This window comes from Cherax quadricarinatus, chromosome 12 (genome assembly GCF_038502225.1).
Source record: "Cherax quadricarinatus isolate ZL_2023a chromosome 12, ASM3850222v1, whole genome shotgun sequence".
NCBI lineage: Eukaryota > Metazoa > Arthropoda > Malacostraca > Decapoda > Parastacidae > Cherax > Cherax quadricarinatus.
This window is the reverse complement of record NC_091303.1, coordinates 47,712,314-47,728,776: the sequence shown is the minus strand read 5'-3', so window position 1 is coordinate 47,728,776 and position 16,463 is coordinate 47,712,314. Positions and strand designations below refer to the sequence as shown.

General features: G+C 36.6%; 1 protein-coding gene across 1 annotated transcript in view; it reads left to right on the top strand.

Moving 5' to 3' along the window:
* The first annotated feature begins 1,139 nt into the window (after positions 1-1,139).
* Positions 1,140-16,463, top strand: part of LOC128686691 (acid sphingomyelinase-like phosphodiesterase 3b) — a 75,296-nt gene continuing 59,972 nt past the window's right edge. Inside the window, exon 1 of the mRNA XM_070084347.1 lies at positions 1,140-1,363. Within this exon, the coding sequence (XP_069940448.1) occupies positions 1,306-1,363 (58 nt within the window). The 5' untranslated portion in view covers positions 1,140-1,305. The remainder of the gene's footprint in view (positions 1,364-16,463) is intronic.

Here is a 16,463-nt window from a genome sequence, read left to right as displayed (position 1 = left end):
TTATGCAACATATTGGAATCTTTATTCAGGAAACGTTTCGCCACACAGTGGCTTCATCACAGTGATGAAGCCACTGTGTGGCGAAAAGTGTCTCAATCTTCAGCCTCTGAACAACTTCAAACTTGTTGTACTGATGTATGATTTTACGAACTAGGTCTCTCGGAGACCTTCTCAGTTCGGCTTCAAACCTGTGATTCGCATTGGATGCTTTGAATTACTTTCGGGCTGTATACGCCATACTTTGCCAAACACTGGAATTAATATTTATGGGATAACTTGTGAATGTCATAAATGATTTGCTTTAAATCTTCACTGGTATGTACTTGACCTTTGAAATTTATGCCACACTCTGCACTATTGCTGTTATAAGCATACTTATTTTGACTTATTATTATTTAATTATTATTGTTATTATTTTAATATTATTTTTATTATTATAATTACTCTGGTGAACAACCAAAATGCTTCCGAGATCAGAGTAGCAATTTACAACTAATTTTAGGTCACTGATAATGAATATCATGGTTAAAATTGCTTGTTAGCTCTACTTTTCAATATAGACCTACGTGTCACAACAGGTTCCAACAGGCTTGTGGCAGTGTGTTTCTTACCACACTCATAGTCTGACTGACCTTCATTATTCTTCCAGCAGTGTGTTTCTTACCACACTCATAGTCTGACTGACCTTCATTATTCTTCCAGCAGTGTGTTTCTTACCACACTCATAGTCTGACTGACCTTCATTATTCTTCCAGCAGTGTGTTTCTTACCACACTCATAGTCTGACTGACCTTCATTATTCTTCCAGCAGTGTGTTTCTTACCACACTCACAGTCTGACTGACCATCATTATTGTTCCAGCAGTCATTGAAGGTGGTTGTGATGTCCAAGTTATATTCTGAGGTGAAAGGTTGGTGATTTTCTTAGTAGTAGAAGTAGTAACAGTAGTAGTAGCAGTAGTAGTAGTAGTAGTAGTAGTAGTAATAGTAGCAGTGGTAGTATTTTAATGCTATTTTTCTTATTCAAAATTTCTGCAAATGACGCCTAGGTAAGAATGTTTAACAAGCCCAGGCACTCATCTGGCTGGCACGAGTCCATATCTCTCCTCACAACAACAACAGCAGGTCACTCAGTGTTCCCGTGAACACACACGCTAGTGGTATTACTACTGCTGGTAGTGGTGGTGTTTATGGTGATGTTGATAGATTAATGGTGGTGCTGGAAGACTAGTGATGGTATTTATGGACTAGTGGAAGTGTTGTTTACTAATATTAGTGCTGAAGACTAGCGAAGGTGATAGAGAAGATGGTTTTGCTGGTTGTGCTTATGGTGATCTTTCCTTACAACATTCAAGCCAAGATTGGTATGTAAAATTACCGAGGTTATGTAAACTATTTATTATGATAAGCGTAGATTTATGTGAATTCATATATACACGAGTTCAGGATGAGCATCACATCACACAGTAGGAAGCACATGGAACTATAAGTGCTCAAGAACGTGATATAACTTATCCTGTGCTCAAGAACGTGATATAACTTATCCTGTGCTCAAGAACGTGATATAACTTATCCTGTGCTCAAGAACGTGATATAACTTATCCTGTGCTCAAGAACGTGATATAACTTATCCTGTGCTCAAGAACGTGATATAACTTATCCTGTGCTCAAGAACGTGATATAACTTATCCTGTGCACAAGAACGTGATATAACTTATCCTGTGCTCAAGAACGTGATATAACTTATCCTGTGCTCAAGAACGTGATATAACTTATCCTGTGCTCAAGAACGTGATATAACTTATCCTGTGCTCAAGAACGTGATATAACTTATCCTGTGCACAAGAACGTGATATAACTTATCCTGTGCACAAGAACGTGATATAACTTATCCTGTGCTCAAGAACGTGATATAACTTATCCTGTGCTCAAGAACGTGATATAACTTATCCTGTGCTCAAGAACGTGATATAACTTATCCTGTGCTCAAGAACGTGATATAACTTATCCTGTGCTCAAGAACGTGATATAACTTATCCTTTGCTCAAGAACGTGATATAACTTATCCTGTGCTCAAGAACGTGATATAACTTATCCTGTGCTCAAGAACGTGATATAACTTATCCTGTGCACAAGAACGTGATATAACTTATCCTGTGCACAAGAACGTGATATAACTTATCCTGTGCTCAAGAACGTGATATAACTTATCCTGTGCTCAAGAACGTGATATAACTTATCCTGTGCTCAAGAACGTGATAATGCGCTCTTGTCGCTGCGATCTTGTATTCTGATCCTTGGAGTTACTACGTAATATAACTGGTTATATCTGGTTTACTGATAGGCTAACCTAACTTAACTGAAAGAGCATATATTTAAAAATTAGCCAACCTTATAAAAGAACAACTTTTTTTTCTTAAATAGAGAGGCAGTGTGATGACTATTTCAGTTGACGATAAGTTACAGCATGTCTTCGCACAATCCCTTGTTTGATAATTTGAAACAATGTAAAGGGTTTCTCGTAGTGACACCGAATATTGAGGATATATAAACAATTATCATGATCATTTTGTATGACAGGGCCTTTTATTGTTAATAATAATAATAATAATAATAATAATAATAATAATAATAATAATAATATTTTTATTTCTATAAGTACATGTACAAGGTGTACAGTCCTAGCTGACATCAATAACAAACTGCTATATAGAAAGCTGCATGTTATGCAGAGCATTTCGAGCAAATTAGGTCAATTTTGTCCCAGGATGCGACCCACACCAGTCGACTAACACCCAGGTACCCATTTTACTGATGGGTGAACAGGAACAACATGTGTCTAATGGAAACACATGCTAACGTTTTCCAGCCGTCCCGTGGATCGACCCCCTGTTCTGAGTGCATGAGGAGAGTGCGCTACCAATCGAGTAACTATAGTGTAGTTACTTGCGAGTGGGGAGACTTACGTTGTTCTTGCCCTTGAGGTGATGATAGTGCCTTGATTCTGAGAGGTTATTAGATTAAATCACGTTACTTTTTATGAGATAATGATGAAAAAAGTCTGTGAGAATATGTGCACCCTAGATAAAGACAAATGCAGTATAATGTGCTCCTTTATTGACATCAGTTCGCCCACAAAGTGGCTTTTATCAAGTCACAAACAGATCTACCTGCGGAGAGAGTGCATATATGTGCTTATATATTGTGAAAGTAGTGATGTGAAAATATATGACGTAGGATAAGTTGGGTTTAAAAATGAAGCCTACTAAACTTGAATCAGTAGGCCAGCTACAATGTTTCTCCATACTTTATAGATGAATGGTTCAAAGAACCGACATGTTAAATTAGACACATGTGCAACTCTTGGGTATCTTTATAGAGGAAACGTTTCGCCATAGTGGCTTCATCAGTCCATACAAAGGATAAACTTGAAGAACAGGAGGAGAATGAGGTAATCAGTCCCTCAGCCTTGAGTCGATGTGGTCAGTCCATCAATCTTGAATAGAATACAAGATTGATGGACTGACCACATCGACTCAAGGCTGAGGGACTGATTGCCTTATTCTCCTCCTGTTCTTCAAGTTTATCCTTTGTATGGACTGATGAAGCCACTGTGTGTTCAGTGGTCAGTCGTCAGTGTTCAGTGGTCAGTCGTCACGTGAGGTCACAGACCCTGAGCTGCTTTGGGGATTAGCGTGGACGGTTACAAAGCATGGCTTGCTTCTGCAGTGTTTTAAAAACTGAGTTTGGAGAGTTGAAGGAGGAGGTCTTGCTTCTCCAGGAGGAGATTAGGAGGCTGAAGGTCCACCTCAATGGGCCTGGGAGAGAGTGTGAGGTGGTTGGAGATGTGGGGAATGAGGCTTCTAGCAGTGAGGTGCAGTCTGTCTCTCACTGTGAGGAGGCTGTAGGTGGGGAGGTAGCAACGGGTACCAGCAGTGAGGTGCAGCCCAGCACCTGCTACAAGTGGCGAGTTGTTCACAGTAATGGGAGGCGCATCAGAGTAAGGAAAGTTAAGAGTGAAGATCTGAAGGTAGGAAATCGCTTCTCTGTTCTCCAGGATGAATGTACTTCAGTGGCCAGTGAAGGTAAGGGTACTACTGCCCCTGCTAATGAAGGTAAGCGCATTCTTGTGGTTGGTGACTCTCAGGTAAGATATGTTGACCGTGCTTTTTGTAATAGGAATAAGAAGATGAGAGATAGAGTGTGCTTCCCTGGAGCTGGTGTTGGGGACATTGTCAACAGACTGGATAATATCATGTCAGGTAATGGGAACAAGCCCATTATCTGTCTCAGTGCTGGTGGAAATGATATTGGGAAGGGTAGGAGAGAAGAGCTGCTAGATAAGTACAGGTCAGCTATAGATTTCATTAAGTCTAAGGGAGGGATCCCAATCATATGTAGCATCTTGCCTAGAAGGGGAGTAGGAAATGAATGGTTGTCTAGGGCAATTGGTGTAAATTGCTGGCTAGACAGATACTGCAAGGAACTTGCAATCCCATTCATTGACAACTGGAACAACTTTTATGGCAAACATGATATGTATGCAAGGGATGGGGTTCATCTCTCTGGGGCAGGGGTGGTAGCACTTGCAGACTCGATTGAGAAGGCCATTGGTGAAATGCCTATGATTTTAAACTGATGGAAGATAGAGGTATGGGTGTGTGTGGGAAACAAGCAGGTTGCAACACTAGGGTTGGAAACAGTAAATGTATAAAAGGCATTCAGCATGAAGTTATAAATAAAGACAATAGAACAGGTCAGAAAACAAAGGGGGACAGCAGAGGGCAGCAAGGGACTAGCTCCCTTAAGGTTTACTATACTAATAGCAGGAGTGTTAGAAATAAGATAGATGAGCTAAGATTAATTGCAAGTGCAGGAAACATAGATATTATTGCTATAACAGAGACCTGGCTCAATCTGAAAGATAGAGAGATGCCATCTGAATGTCACATACAAGGCTATAAATTATTCCACACTGACAGGGTCAACAGGAAAGGTGGTGGAGTAGCGATGTATGTCAGAGACAATTTAAATTGTTGTGTTAGACAAGATATTAAATTAGAAGCGTCAGCCACTGAATCTGTTTGGTTACAGCTTCTCGAGGGCCGAGAAAAACTAATTTTGGGTGTGATTTACAGGGCCCCAAATCTTGATAGGGAGTGCAGTAAACTTCTATGGGACGAAATTCGTAAGGCATCTACATACGAAAATGTTGTGCTAATGGGAGATTTCAACTATAGACAGATTGACTGGAGCAATTTGACAGGAAATTTAGAGTCGGGTGACTTTCTTGATACGATCCAGGATTGTTTTTTAAAACAGTTTGTGACAGAGCCAACTAGGGGAAATAACCTCCTTGACTTGGTTCTTGCCAGTAGGGAAACACTAATTAATAATCTTGAGGTTAATGATGAGCTTGGGGAGAGTGATCACAAATCACTCAGTTTTAACATATCATGGAATTCCCCTAATAATGGCAATCAAGTCTCCGTCCCTGACTTTCGCTTGGCTGATTTCATAGGACTGAAAAATTACTTAGGTGGGCTGAACTGGAATGACCTGACTAGGGGTCAGGTAGGTGGTGATGGTTGCCGATATGATGCTTTCCAGGGCATAGTTCTAGCTGCTCAGTCAAATTATGTTCCAAATAGGGAAATCAGATCAAACAAAAATGATCCTAAATGGATGAACAATAGATTAAAATATCTGATTGGTCAAAAGAGAGGCATATATAGGCAAATCAAAAGAGGAGAGGGGCAATTAAGAAATCGATATATTCAGTTAAAGAGAGAAATAAAAAAGGGAATTAGAAAAGCAAAAAGAGATTATGAGGTTAAAGTTGCAAGAGAATCGAAGACTAACCCAAAAGGATTCTTTCAGGTATACAGAAGTAAGATCAGGGACAAGATAGGCCCACTCAAAAGTTCCTCGGGTCAGCTCACTGACAGTGATAAGGAAATGTGTAGAATTTTTAACACATACTTCCTCTCAGTTTTTACACAGGAGGATACCAGTGATATTCCAGTAATGATAAATTATGTAGAACAGGACGATAATAAACTGTGCACTATTAGGGTCACAAGTGACATGGTCCTTAGGCAAATAGATAAATTAAAACCTAACAAATCCCCAGGCCCTGATGAACTGTATGCAAGGGTTCTAAAGGAATGTAAAGAGGAGCTTAGCACACCTTTGGCTAATCTTTTCAACATATCACTACAAACTGGCATGGTGCCAGATAAGTGGAAAATGGCAAATGTGATACCTATTTTCAAAACAGGTGACAGGTCCTTAGCTTCGAACTATAGACCAATAAGCCTAACCTCCATAGTGGGAAAATTTATGGAATCAATAATTGCCGAGGCAGTTCGTAGCCACCTTGAAAAGCATAAATTAATCAACGAATCTCAGCATGGTTTTACAAAGGGACGTTCCTGCCTTACGAATTTATTAACTTTTTTCACTAAGGTATTTGAGGAGGTAGATCATGGTAACGAATATGATATTGTGTATATGGACTTCAGTAAGGCTTTTGACAGGGTCCCACATCAGAGACTATTGAGGAAAATTAAAGCACATGGAATAGGAGGAGAAATTTTTTCCTGGATAGAGGCATGGTTGACAAATAGGCAGCAGAGAGTTTGCATAAATGGGGAGAAATCAGAGTGGGGAAGCGTCACGAGCGGTGTTCCACAGGGGTCAGTGTTGGGCCCCCTGCTGTTCACAATCTACATAAACGACATAGATGAGGGCATAAAGAGCGACATCGGCAAGTTTGCCGATGACACCAAAATAGGCCGTCGAATTCATTCTGACGAGGACATTCGAGCACTCCAGGAAGATTTGAATAGACTGATGCAGTGGTCGGAGAAGTGGCAGATGCAGTTTAATATAGACAAATGCAAAGTTCTAAATGTTGGACAGGACAATAACCATGCCACATATAAACTAAATAATGTAGATCTTAATATTACGGATTGCGAAAAAGATTTAGGAGTTCTGGTTAGCAGTAATCTGAAACCAAGACAACAGTGCATAAGTGTTCGCAATAAAGCTAATAGAATCCTTGGCTTCATATCAAGAAGCATAAATAATAGGAGTCCTCAGGTTGTTCTTCAACTCTATACATCCTTGGTTAGGCCTCATTTAGATTATGCTGCACAGTTTTGGTCACCGTATTACAGAATGGATATAAATTCTCTGGAAAATGTACAAAGGAGGATGACAAAGATGATCCCATGTATCAGAAACCTTCCCTATGAGGATAGACTAAGGGCCCTGAAACTGCACTCTCTAGAAAGACGTAGAATTAGGGGGGATATGATTGAGGTTTATAAGTGGAAGACAGGAATAAATAAAGGGGATGTAAATAGTGTGCTGATAATATCTAGCCTAGACAGGACTCGCAGCAATGGTTTTAAGTTGGAAAAATTCAGATTCAGGAGGGATATAGGAAAGTACTGGTTTGGTAATAGAGTTGTGGATGAGTGGAACAAACTCCCAAGTACCGTTATAGAGGCCAGAACGTTGTGTAGCTTTAAAAATAGGTTGGATAAATACATGAGTAGATGTGGGTGGGTGTGAGTTAGACCTGATAGCTTGTGCTAACGGGTCGGTTGCCGTGTTCCTCCCTTGAGTCAATGTGACCTGACCTGACTAGGTTGGGTGCATTGGCTTAAGCCGGTAGGGACTTGGACCTGCCTCGCATGGGCCAGTAGGCCTTCTGCAGTGTTCCTTCGTTCTTATGTTCTTATGTTCTTATGTTCTTATGTGTGGCGAAACGTTTCCTCAATTAAGATACCCAAGAGTTGCACATGTGTCTAATTAAACAACTTCTCCATACTTTCACCTGTTGTTATGTGAGATAACGATCAAGAAGCTTCATGGTAAGATGTTCAGATATGCTGTAGAAGCCATTGTTCTGGGTGAAATTATTTGATATGAAGATTAGTACTGATTCCAGAATCCTTCATGTTTAAGTGTTTTCACTGTGTGCGGTGTTCCTCTGTTCTTCCTCCACAGTATATATGAGCACTGCAGCAGGCCTACTGACCAAAACTAGGCAGGTCATTCTTGAATCCAACTTTTTCCCAGCCATATATTTGTCTAAATTAGCTTCAACATACCTCACCTGACTATTCACATTAGTATACTCAATATATATATATATATATATATATATATATATATATATATATATATATATATATATATATATATATATATATATATATATATATACATATATATATATATATATATATATATATATATATATATATATATATATATATATATATATATATATATATATATATATATATATATATATATATATATATAAATCACCCTGCCAGGGAAACCAGGGGCACCAACAGTTCCAACACCTCTGTCCCCACTATGGAACCATTGATTGTGGAAGACTCAGACATTTACAAGCAATAATGTCGTTCCCATCTGGCTCTGCTGGGGGTTACACTGGAATAAGGCCACAGCATTTAAAGGAAATGGTTAATCCAGTTATTGGGGAGACTGCAGAGACACTGCTTTCAGAGATCACAAGGTTCATCAACAGTTCCTCGGCTGGTCTGATTTCTGACGAAATTAAACCTTTCTTGTTTGGTGCAACACTTTGTGCACTTAAAAAGAAGGATGGAGGAATTAGGCCTATTGCAGTAGGCAACACTTTTCGCTGCCTCATTTCCAAAGCTGCTGTCCGAAGCATTCGCACAGAGGCAGCCATGATACTTCAACCAAACCAACTTGGTTTTGGGGTCTCTCAAGGAAGTGAAGCAGCGGTTCATGAAACAAGGGCGTATATCAACAACCTGCCTGAGGACAATGCAGTGGTAAAGTTAGACTTCAAGAATGCATTTAATCCCCTGAAAAGAGATGTGGTAATAGCAGAGGTACAAGAACATTTCCCTGGTCTCTTTCCCTTTGTTTCAGCTGGATATAGCAAGGAATCAATGCTCCTGTTTGAAGGGCATGAAATCACATCATCAGAGGGTGTCCAGCAAGGGGATCCTCTTGCACCATTTCTCTTCTGTATAGCAGTTAGGGAAATCACAGACTGACCAGTGAGCTAAACATCTGGTTCCTGGATGATGGCACAGGAGCAGATACAAAGGAGTCCCTCTTAGATGATCTTACACAAGTGATGACACAGGGACAGGAAATAGGTCTCATCCTGAATCGATCCAAATGTGAAATCATCTCATTCAGTCAACAAGTGATAAATGCAGTGAGATCCAAACTACCAGGAGCAGCAGTCATTGCCCCTACAAATAGCGTCTTGCTTGGAGCACCTCTGGGAAGCAATGCCATTGACACAATCCTCAGGAAGAAACTGGAAGAACTGAGGAGAATGGAACAACGAATAGGCAATCTTGACACCCACGATGCCTTGAACTCTCAAAAAGTGCTTGAGTCTGGCCAGGTTGACATATTTCCTAAGATGTGCACCTTCATTTGATAACCCTATACTGCACGAATATGACAATATCCTGAGGCAGATTTTTACGAAAGTACTTAACCTTACTCTAGAAGACGGGCAGTGGAACCAAGCTACAGTTCCAGTCAGACTAGGAGGCATTGGTGTTCGCAAGTCATCACACTTTGCACTACCTGGACCAAAAGTTCATTGACGGAGCCATGATCTGGGATAATCTAACGGGCTCTGAAACCAGACCTGTTCCCCCCAACAGTTACAAACAGTCGCACTGGGATGTCCCGATAGTGGAGAAAATAGCCTCAACAGTGCTTCAGAGTGTGTCAGGGAAGGACAGAGCCCACCTCCTGGCAGTGAGAGCTCTTCATGCAGTGGACTTTCTGTTGACTTTTCCCAACTCCAGCCTTGGCACACGGCTCGAAATACAGACAATCCGCATTGGTGTTACCCTTCGACTTGCCGCCCCTATTCTCGCCGAACACAGGTGTATTTATGGCAGTGAAGCAGCAGACCGATTGGGTACCATGGTCTTGTGTGCCATAAATACGAAGGAAAGATTGCAAGACATGAGGAGGTTAATAACATTATCAAGAGGAGCCTCACAACAGCCGGATGCCCAGCAGTAAGGGAGCCACCCCAACTATGAAGATCTGATGGCAGCCAAAAGTGTCCAGATGGTATCACACTTCAAGCCTGGATAGATGGTAAGCAAATGGTGTGGGACTACACATATGCATCTACCTTGGCTGATACCTATCTCCAATACACCAGGGAAGAAGGAGGGGCAGCTGCCAGCTTCAGGGAGTCCCAAAAGTCTAGAAAATATGGAGAACTTGCCCATCATTATATGTTTGTTCCCATAGGCTCAGAGACCCTTGGCTCATGGGGAAAGAGTGCATCTAAGTTCCTTAAGGAACTAGGCAAGAGACTCATCAGGGTAACTAGGAATCCCAGGGCAGCTAGTTTTCTGTTCCAGCAACTCAGCGCTGCTGTTCAGAGGGGTAATGCTTTCTGTATTTTGGGCACGCGCCCCAGTTCTGAAGAGTTGGATAAGATTTTCGCATTATAATCAGTGAAAAACACGTAACAATATGTACTAGACATGTATCTCTCACATCTCATGTACTGTATATGCAATCTTTATATCAACAATGCATCTCTTAAACCTTTTGTACCATATTATGTAATAAAATATACATATTGGTAAGAAAGAATGCAAATATGGGGTTGTAGGGAAGTAAAATATTCAAATGGTTTCAGGAAGAAATCAAAATATTCTTCCTTGAAGCATTTTTATCCACTTCTCAGAGCCTACAGGTCCCACAATTTACACCAGAGGTGGACCCCATTCATATATATATATATATATATATATATATATATATATATATATATATATATATATATATATATATATATATATATATATATATATATATATATATATATTATATATATATATATATATATATATATATATATATATATATATATATATATATATATATATATATATATATATATATATATATATATATATATATATATAATGTCGTGCCGAATATGTAAAACTGGTCAATTAGCAAGAACACATTTAAAATTAAGTCCTTTCTAAAATTTTCTCTTATACGTTTAAAGATATATATTTTTCATTAATGTTAATGTACAAATTTTTAATTTTGCGCCAAAAGATTCTTAGAAAACCTGCCTAACTTTATTATAACAGCAGCAATTTATTTTAGCCTAATCCAACTAAATATATTTTAAATGCGTTGACAATAATTTTGTACTAAACAAACACAATCGAATATATTTTTTTCGTTAGGTTCAGAATGAATTTGGAGAAATTATTGCATACACAAATTTTCACTTGTCCTATATGCCAAGATGAGCGTTGCTATTTAAGCCAAGATCGCAAGTTCTGCCTATTCGGCTCGACATATATATATATATATATATATATATATATATATATATATATATATATATATATATATATATATCTATATATATCTATATATATATATCTATATATATATATGTATATGTATATACAAAATAACCACTGTGAAAGAATAGAGAAATTCCAAGCCTTTAGTGACTACTCACATTATCAAGGAACAATAAAAGTAATTTATTTATTTATTTATTTATTAATTTGAACATGATACAGAGAAGTACAAAAGAATACAGTTAAATGCAGCATGCCAAAGCCACTTGAATGCATAGCATTACTGGCAAGCTTAAAATTAACTTAAGATTAACTAAGCAATGAAGTATTCAGTGGTAAAACATTATTGTAAACAGATAACAATTAAGCACAAATGAGTATTACAAAAACAGGTCGTATGGTTGCTTGCATTGCTGTACAATCAGTATTTATTTATTTACTTATTTATTTATTTAATTTGAACATGATACAGAGAAGCACAAGGAATACAATTTTTAAAGTGCAACATGCCAAAGCTCCTTGTTTGCAGAGCATTATGGGCAGGCTTAAAATTAACTTAAGATTAACTAAGCAATGATATATTCAGTGGTACAAAAATTATTGTAAAACAGATAACAATTTAGTACAAATGAGTATTACAAAGACAGGTCATATGGTCATTACTGTGTTGCTGTGTAATCAGTAGAATGGAGTATTATGTTAGGTAATGAAGTTATATAGTAACAAAGTTTGATTGGGTCACAGGTTGACATTTATGAGATACAATAATGAGATACATATATGAGATACAATTTATGATACAATTATTCAGTATTTATTTAGTTGTGGGTAAGTGATTTTTGAGAAGAGACTTGAATTTATAAACAGACAGTGTTTCTTTTATATTCACAGGTAATGAATTCCAGATTTTAGGGCCTTTTATGTGCATTGACTTTTTGCATAGCGTGAGATGGACACGAGGAACATCAAAGAGCGATCTGTGTCTTGTGTTATGGTCATGTGTTCTGTTGAGGTTGGTAATGCATCAAAGTAAGGCATATAAAGAGTCTAACACACACCTCACTATCACATCCCACAACAAAGCAACACCTGACTCGCGACTCATAAGAAAAGGAACACTGCAGCAGGCATGCTGGCCCAACTAGACAGGTCCTTCACACAATCCACAAACAAACTATTCTACCCAAGAATTAAGAATTTTAAAATTTATTATTTGTCCAATGCATTATTAAATTCTTCCCAAATTCTATTAATTATAAATGGATCTAATTTATATAAACCAAAGGAAATATTCATATTATTGTCAAAACTGCTTTTTATGAAACAAGATTCAATTATATTCCTGTCGACCATGGACTTGCTTGATACAACTTTCTCAACTTTTTGAAAATCAATTGGATGGTTAAAATCTCTCACATGAATAAATAGGGCATTGGAATCTTGTCCAGTTCCAACGCTATATTTATGTTGTTTTAATCTAAGTTCGAGACTTTTACCAGTTTAACCGTAATAAACTTTATCGCAAATTTTACAAGGAATCTTACAGACACATCCGTCAGCATTTTGGGGGGAATTCTCTATCAAAAGTTTTTTTTACTGTATAAAAATTTTTAAATACAACTTTGATATTAAAAGTCTTTAGCAGAGAAGGCATATCAACCAAGTTTTCATGGTAAGGGAGAACCAACATATTTTTAGTTGAATAAGGCTGGTTGTCCCTTTTTGTACTGTAAAAAGTATTTCTAGCAATTTTAAAAGATTTTTCAATTACGTTTCTAGGGTATTTCAAACATTAGCTTTTTCATAAATTTTGGGTATTTCCTCATCTATGAACTCTGGACTATAAATACATGAAGCTTTCAAAAACATTGATGAGAAAACAGACAATTTAACTTTATCTTGATGTGAAGAATAATAGTGGACATAGGAACAGTTATTTGTAGGTTTCTGTATATTTTAAATTTGAATTCATTATTACCCTTAATAATTAAAACATCTAGAAAAGGCAATGAGTTATTTTCTTTAAACTCAGCAGTAAAGTTTATAGAATGGGCTAAGCTATTTAATTTGCCAAGAAAATGGTGTATATCTACATTCTTGGGCATAAGACACAAAATATCATCAACATATCTGAACCATTTAGCTCTATTAAGGAGGATTGTGTTAAGCAACCTTGTTTAAAAAAATTCCAGGTATAGGTTACTAAGAACAGGTGAAAGAGGATTTCCCATTGCCATACCAAACTTCTGAGTGTAAAACTTATCATTAAATACAAATTTTGCATAAACAATGCAAAGTTTAATAAGTTTAATGATGGTAGGAACTGGCAATGGTAAATCATAATTAACGAGTTCTTCAGATAAGAAACTTAATAAATCATCAACAGGAACTTTCGTAAACAAGGAAGTAACATTAAAACTAACCATGTTAAAATCATTTAAGTCAGTCAAGAAGCTTAATTTATCAACTAAATCTATGTTTTTTAACATTAAAGTTAGAAATTTTGCCAAAAATAGGGCTCAAAATGTCAAGAAGCCATTTGGATAAATTATATGAAACTGATCCTATGGAGCTAATAATTGGTCTGACTGGATTCCCTGGTTTGTGTGTTTTTATTAGTCCATACATGTAAGGCAAAGATGGATTAGTGGAAGTAAATTGTTTAATTAATTCATCTTTGCCTTTCAGTAGAAGTTTTATTGTTTTATTGAAATTGCTGTTAACGGTTTCTAGGGGATTTTTTCTAAGTTTAGAATAGGTTTCAGTATCATCTAAGAGATTATTCATTTTTCTTGGTAATCATTTTCTTTCATAATTACTATTGCATTTATTTTATCTGCTTTAGTAAGGCACAATTTTTTATTGTTATTAAGTGTATCATAAGACTTAAAGAATCTTTGAGGGCAATTGGGAATGTTTGGTTTTAACATAGAGCTATATACCATTCCTTTACTAATATTAATTTCATCAATGGATAAATCAGAAAATTACCGACAATATGTAAAGTATAAGGACACAAGTGCAACTAATGAGATATTTTATTGTGGCAACGTTTCACTCTACAGGAACTTTGTCAAGCCGTTACAAACAATACATGGACACTAAGAGTATATATAGGCTTGGAGTGAGGTGTAATACTAGTGGTGGTAGTAGTAGTAGTAGTAAAAAGGGACAACCAACCTTATTCAACTAAAAATATGTTGGTTCTCCCTTACCTTGAAAACTTGGTTGATATTTCTTCTCCTCTTAAGACTTTTGATATCAAAGTTGTATTTAAAAATCTTGGTAGAGTAAAAAATAACTTTTGATAAAGAATTCCCCCCCAAATGCTGACGGATGTGTCTGTAAGATTCCTTGTAAAATTTGCGATAAAGGTCAAACTTGGAAAAGTCTCGAACTAAGATTAAAACAACATAAATATAGCATTAGAATTGGACAAAATTCTAATGCTGTATTTATTAATGTGAGAGATTTTAACCATCCAATAGATTTTCAAAAAGTTGAGAAAGTGGTATCAAGCAAGTTCATGGTCGACAGGAATATAACTAAATCTTGTTTCATAAAAAGCAGTTTTGAAAATAATATGAAGATTTCCTTTGGTTTATATAAATTAGATTCCTTTATAATTAATAAAATTTGGAAAGAATTTAATAACACACTGGACAAATAATAAATCTTAATTCTTTGGTCGAGTACTAGGGTTGAGCAAATATTTTGTTAGTTGGATGTCGTGAAGGGCCTGTATAGTTGGGCCAACGGACCTGCTGCAGTGTTCCTCCTTCCTTATGAGTCGGGTGTCATCGTAAATCAGGTGTTGCTTTGTTGTGGGATGTGATGGTGATGTATTGTCTTCATAGTTCCTTGATAATTTGAGAAGTCATGAGAGTGCTTGGAATATCACTATCCTTTTACAATGGTTGCTTTTGCATATATATATATATATATATATATATATATATATATATATATATATATATATATATATATATATATATATATATATATATATATATATATATATATATATATGTATATGTATATATGCAAAAAGATCACAGTAAACAGGTGATTTCAGAATATGCAAAACAACCACTGTGAAAGAATAGAGAAATTCCAAGAGCTTTCGTGACTAATCACATTATCAAGGAACAATGAAAGTAAAGCATCAAAGGAAGGTATATAAAGGGGTAGCCCACACCTCACTATCAGATCCCACAACAAAGAAACACCTGATGCGCGACTCATAAGAAAGGGAACACTGCAGCAGGCCCGCCAGCCCAACTAGACAGGTCCTTCACACAACCCACCAACAAACTATTCTACCCAAGAAATAAGAATATTAAAAATTATTATTTGTCCAATGTATTATTAAATTCTTCCCAAATTCTATTAATTATAAATGGATCTAATTTATATAAACCATAGGAAATATTCATATTATTGTCAAAACTGCTTTTTATGAAACAAGATTCAATTATATTCCTGTCGACCATGGACTTGCTCGATACTACTTTCTCAACTTTTTGAAAATCAATTGGATGGTTAAAATCTCTTACATGAATAAATAGAGCATTGGAATCTTGTCCAGTTCTAATGCTATATTTATGTTGTTTTAATCTTAGTTCGAGATTTTTACCAGTTTGACCGTAATAAACTTTATCGCAAATTTTACAAGGAATCTTATAGACACATCCATCAGCATTTTGGGGGGAATTCTTTATCAAAAGTTTTTTTACTGTATCAAGAATTTTGAATACAACTTTAATATTAAAAGTCTTAAGAAGAGAAGGCATATCAACCAAGTTTTCATGGTAAGGGAGAACCAACATATTTTTAGTTGAATAAAGCTGGTTGTCCCTTTTTTGAATTGTAAAAAGTATTTCTAGCCACTTTAAAAGATTTATCAATTACATTTCTTGGGTATTTTAAATCATTACCTATTTCATAAATTTTGGGTATTTCCTCATCTATGAACTCTGGACTATAAATACATGAAGCTTTCAAAAACATTGATGAGAAAACAGACAGTTTAACTCTATCTTGATGTGAAGAATAATAGTGG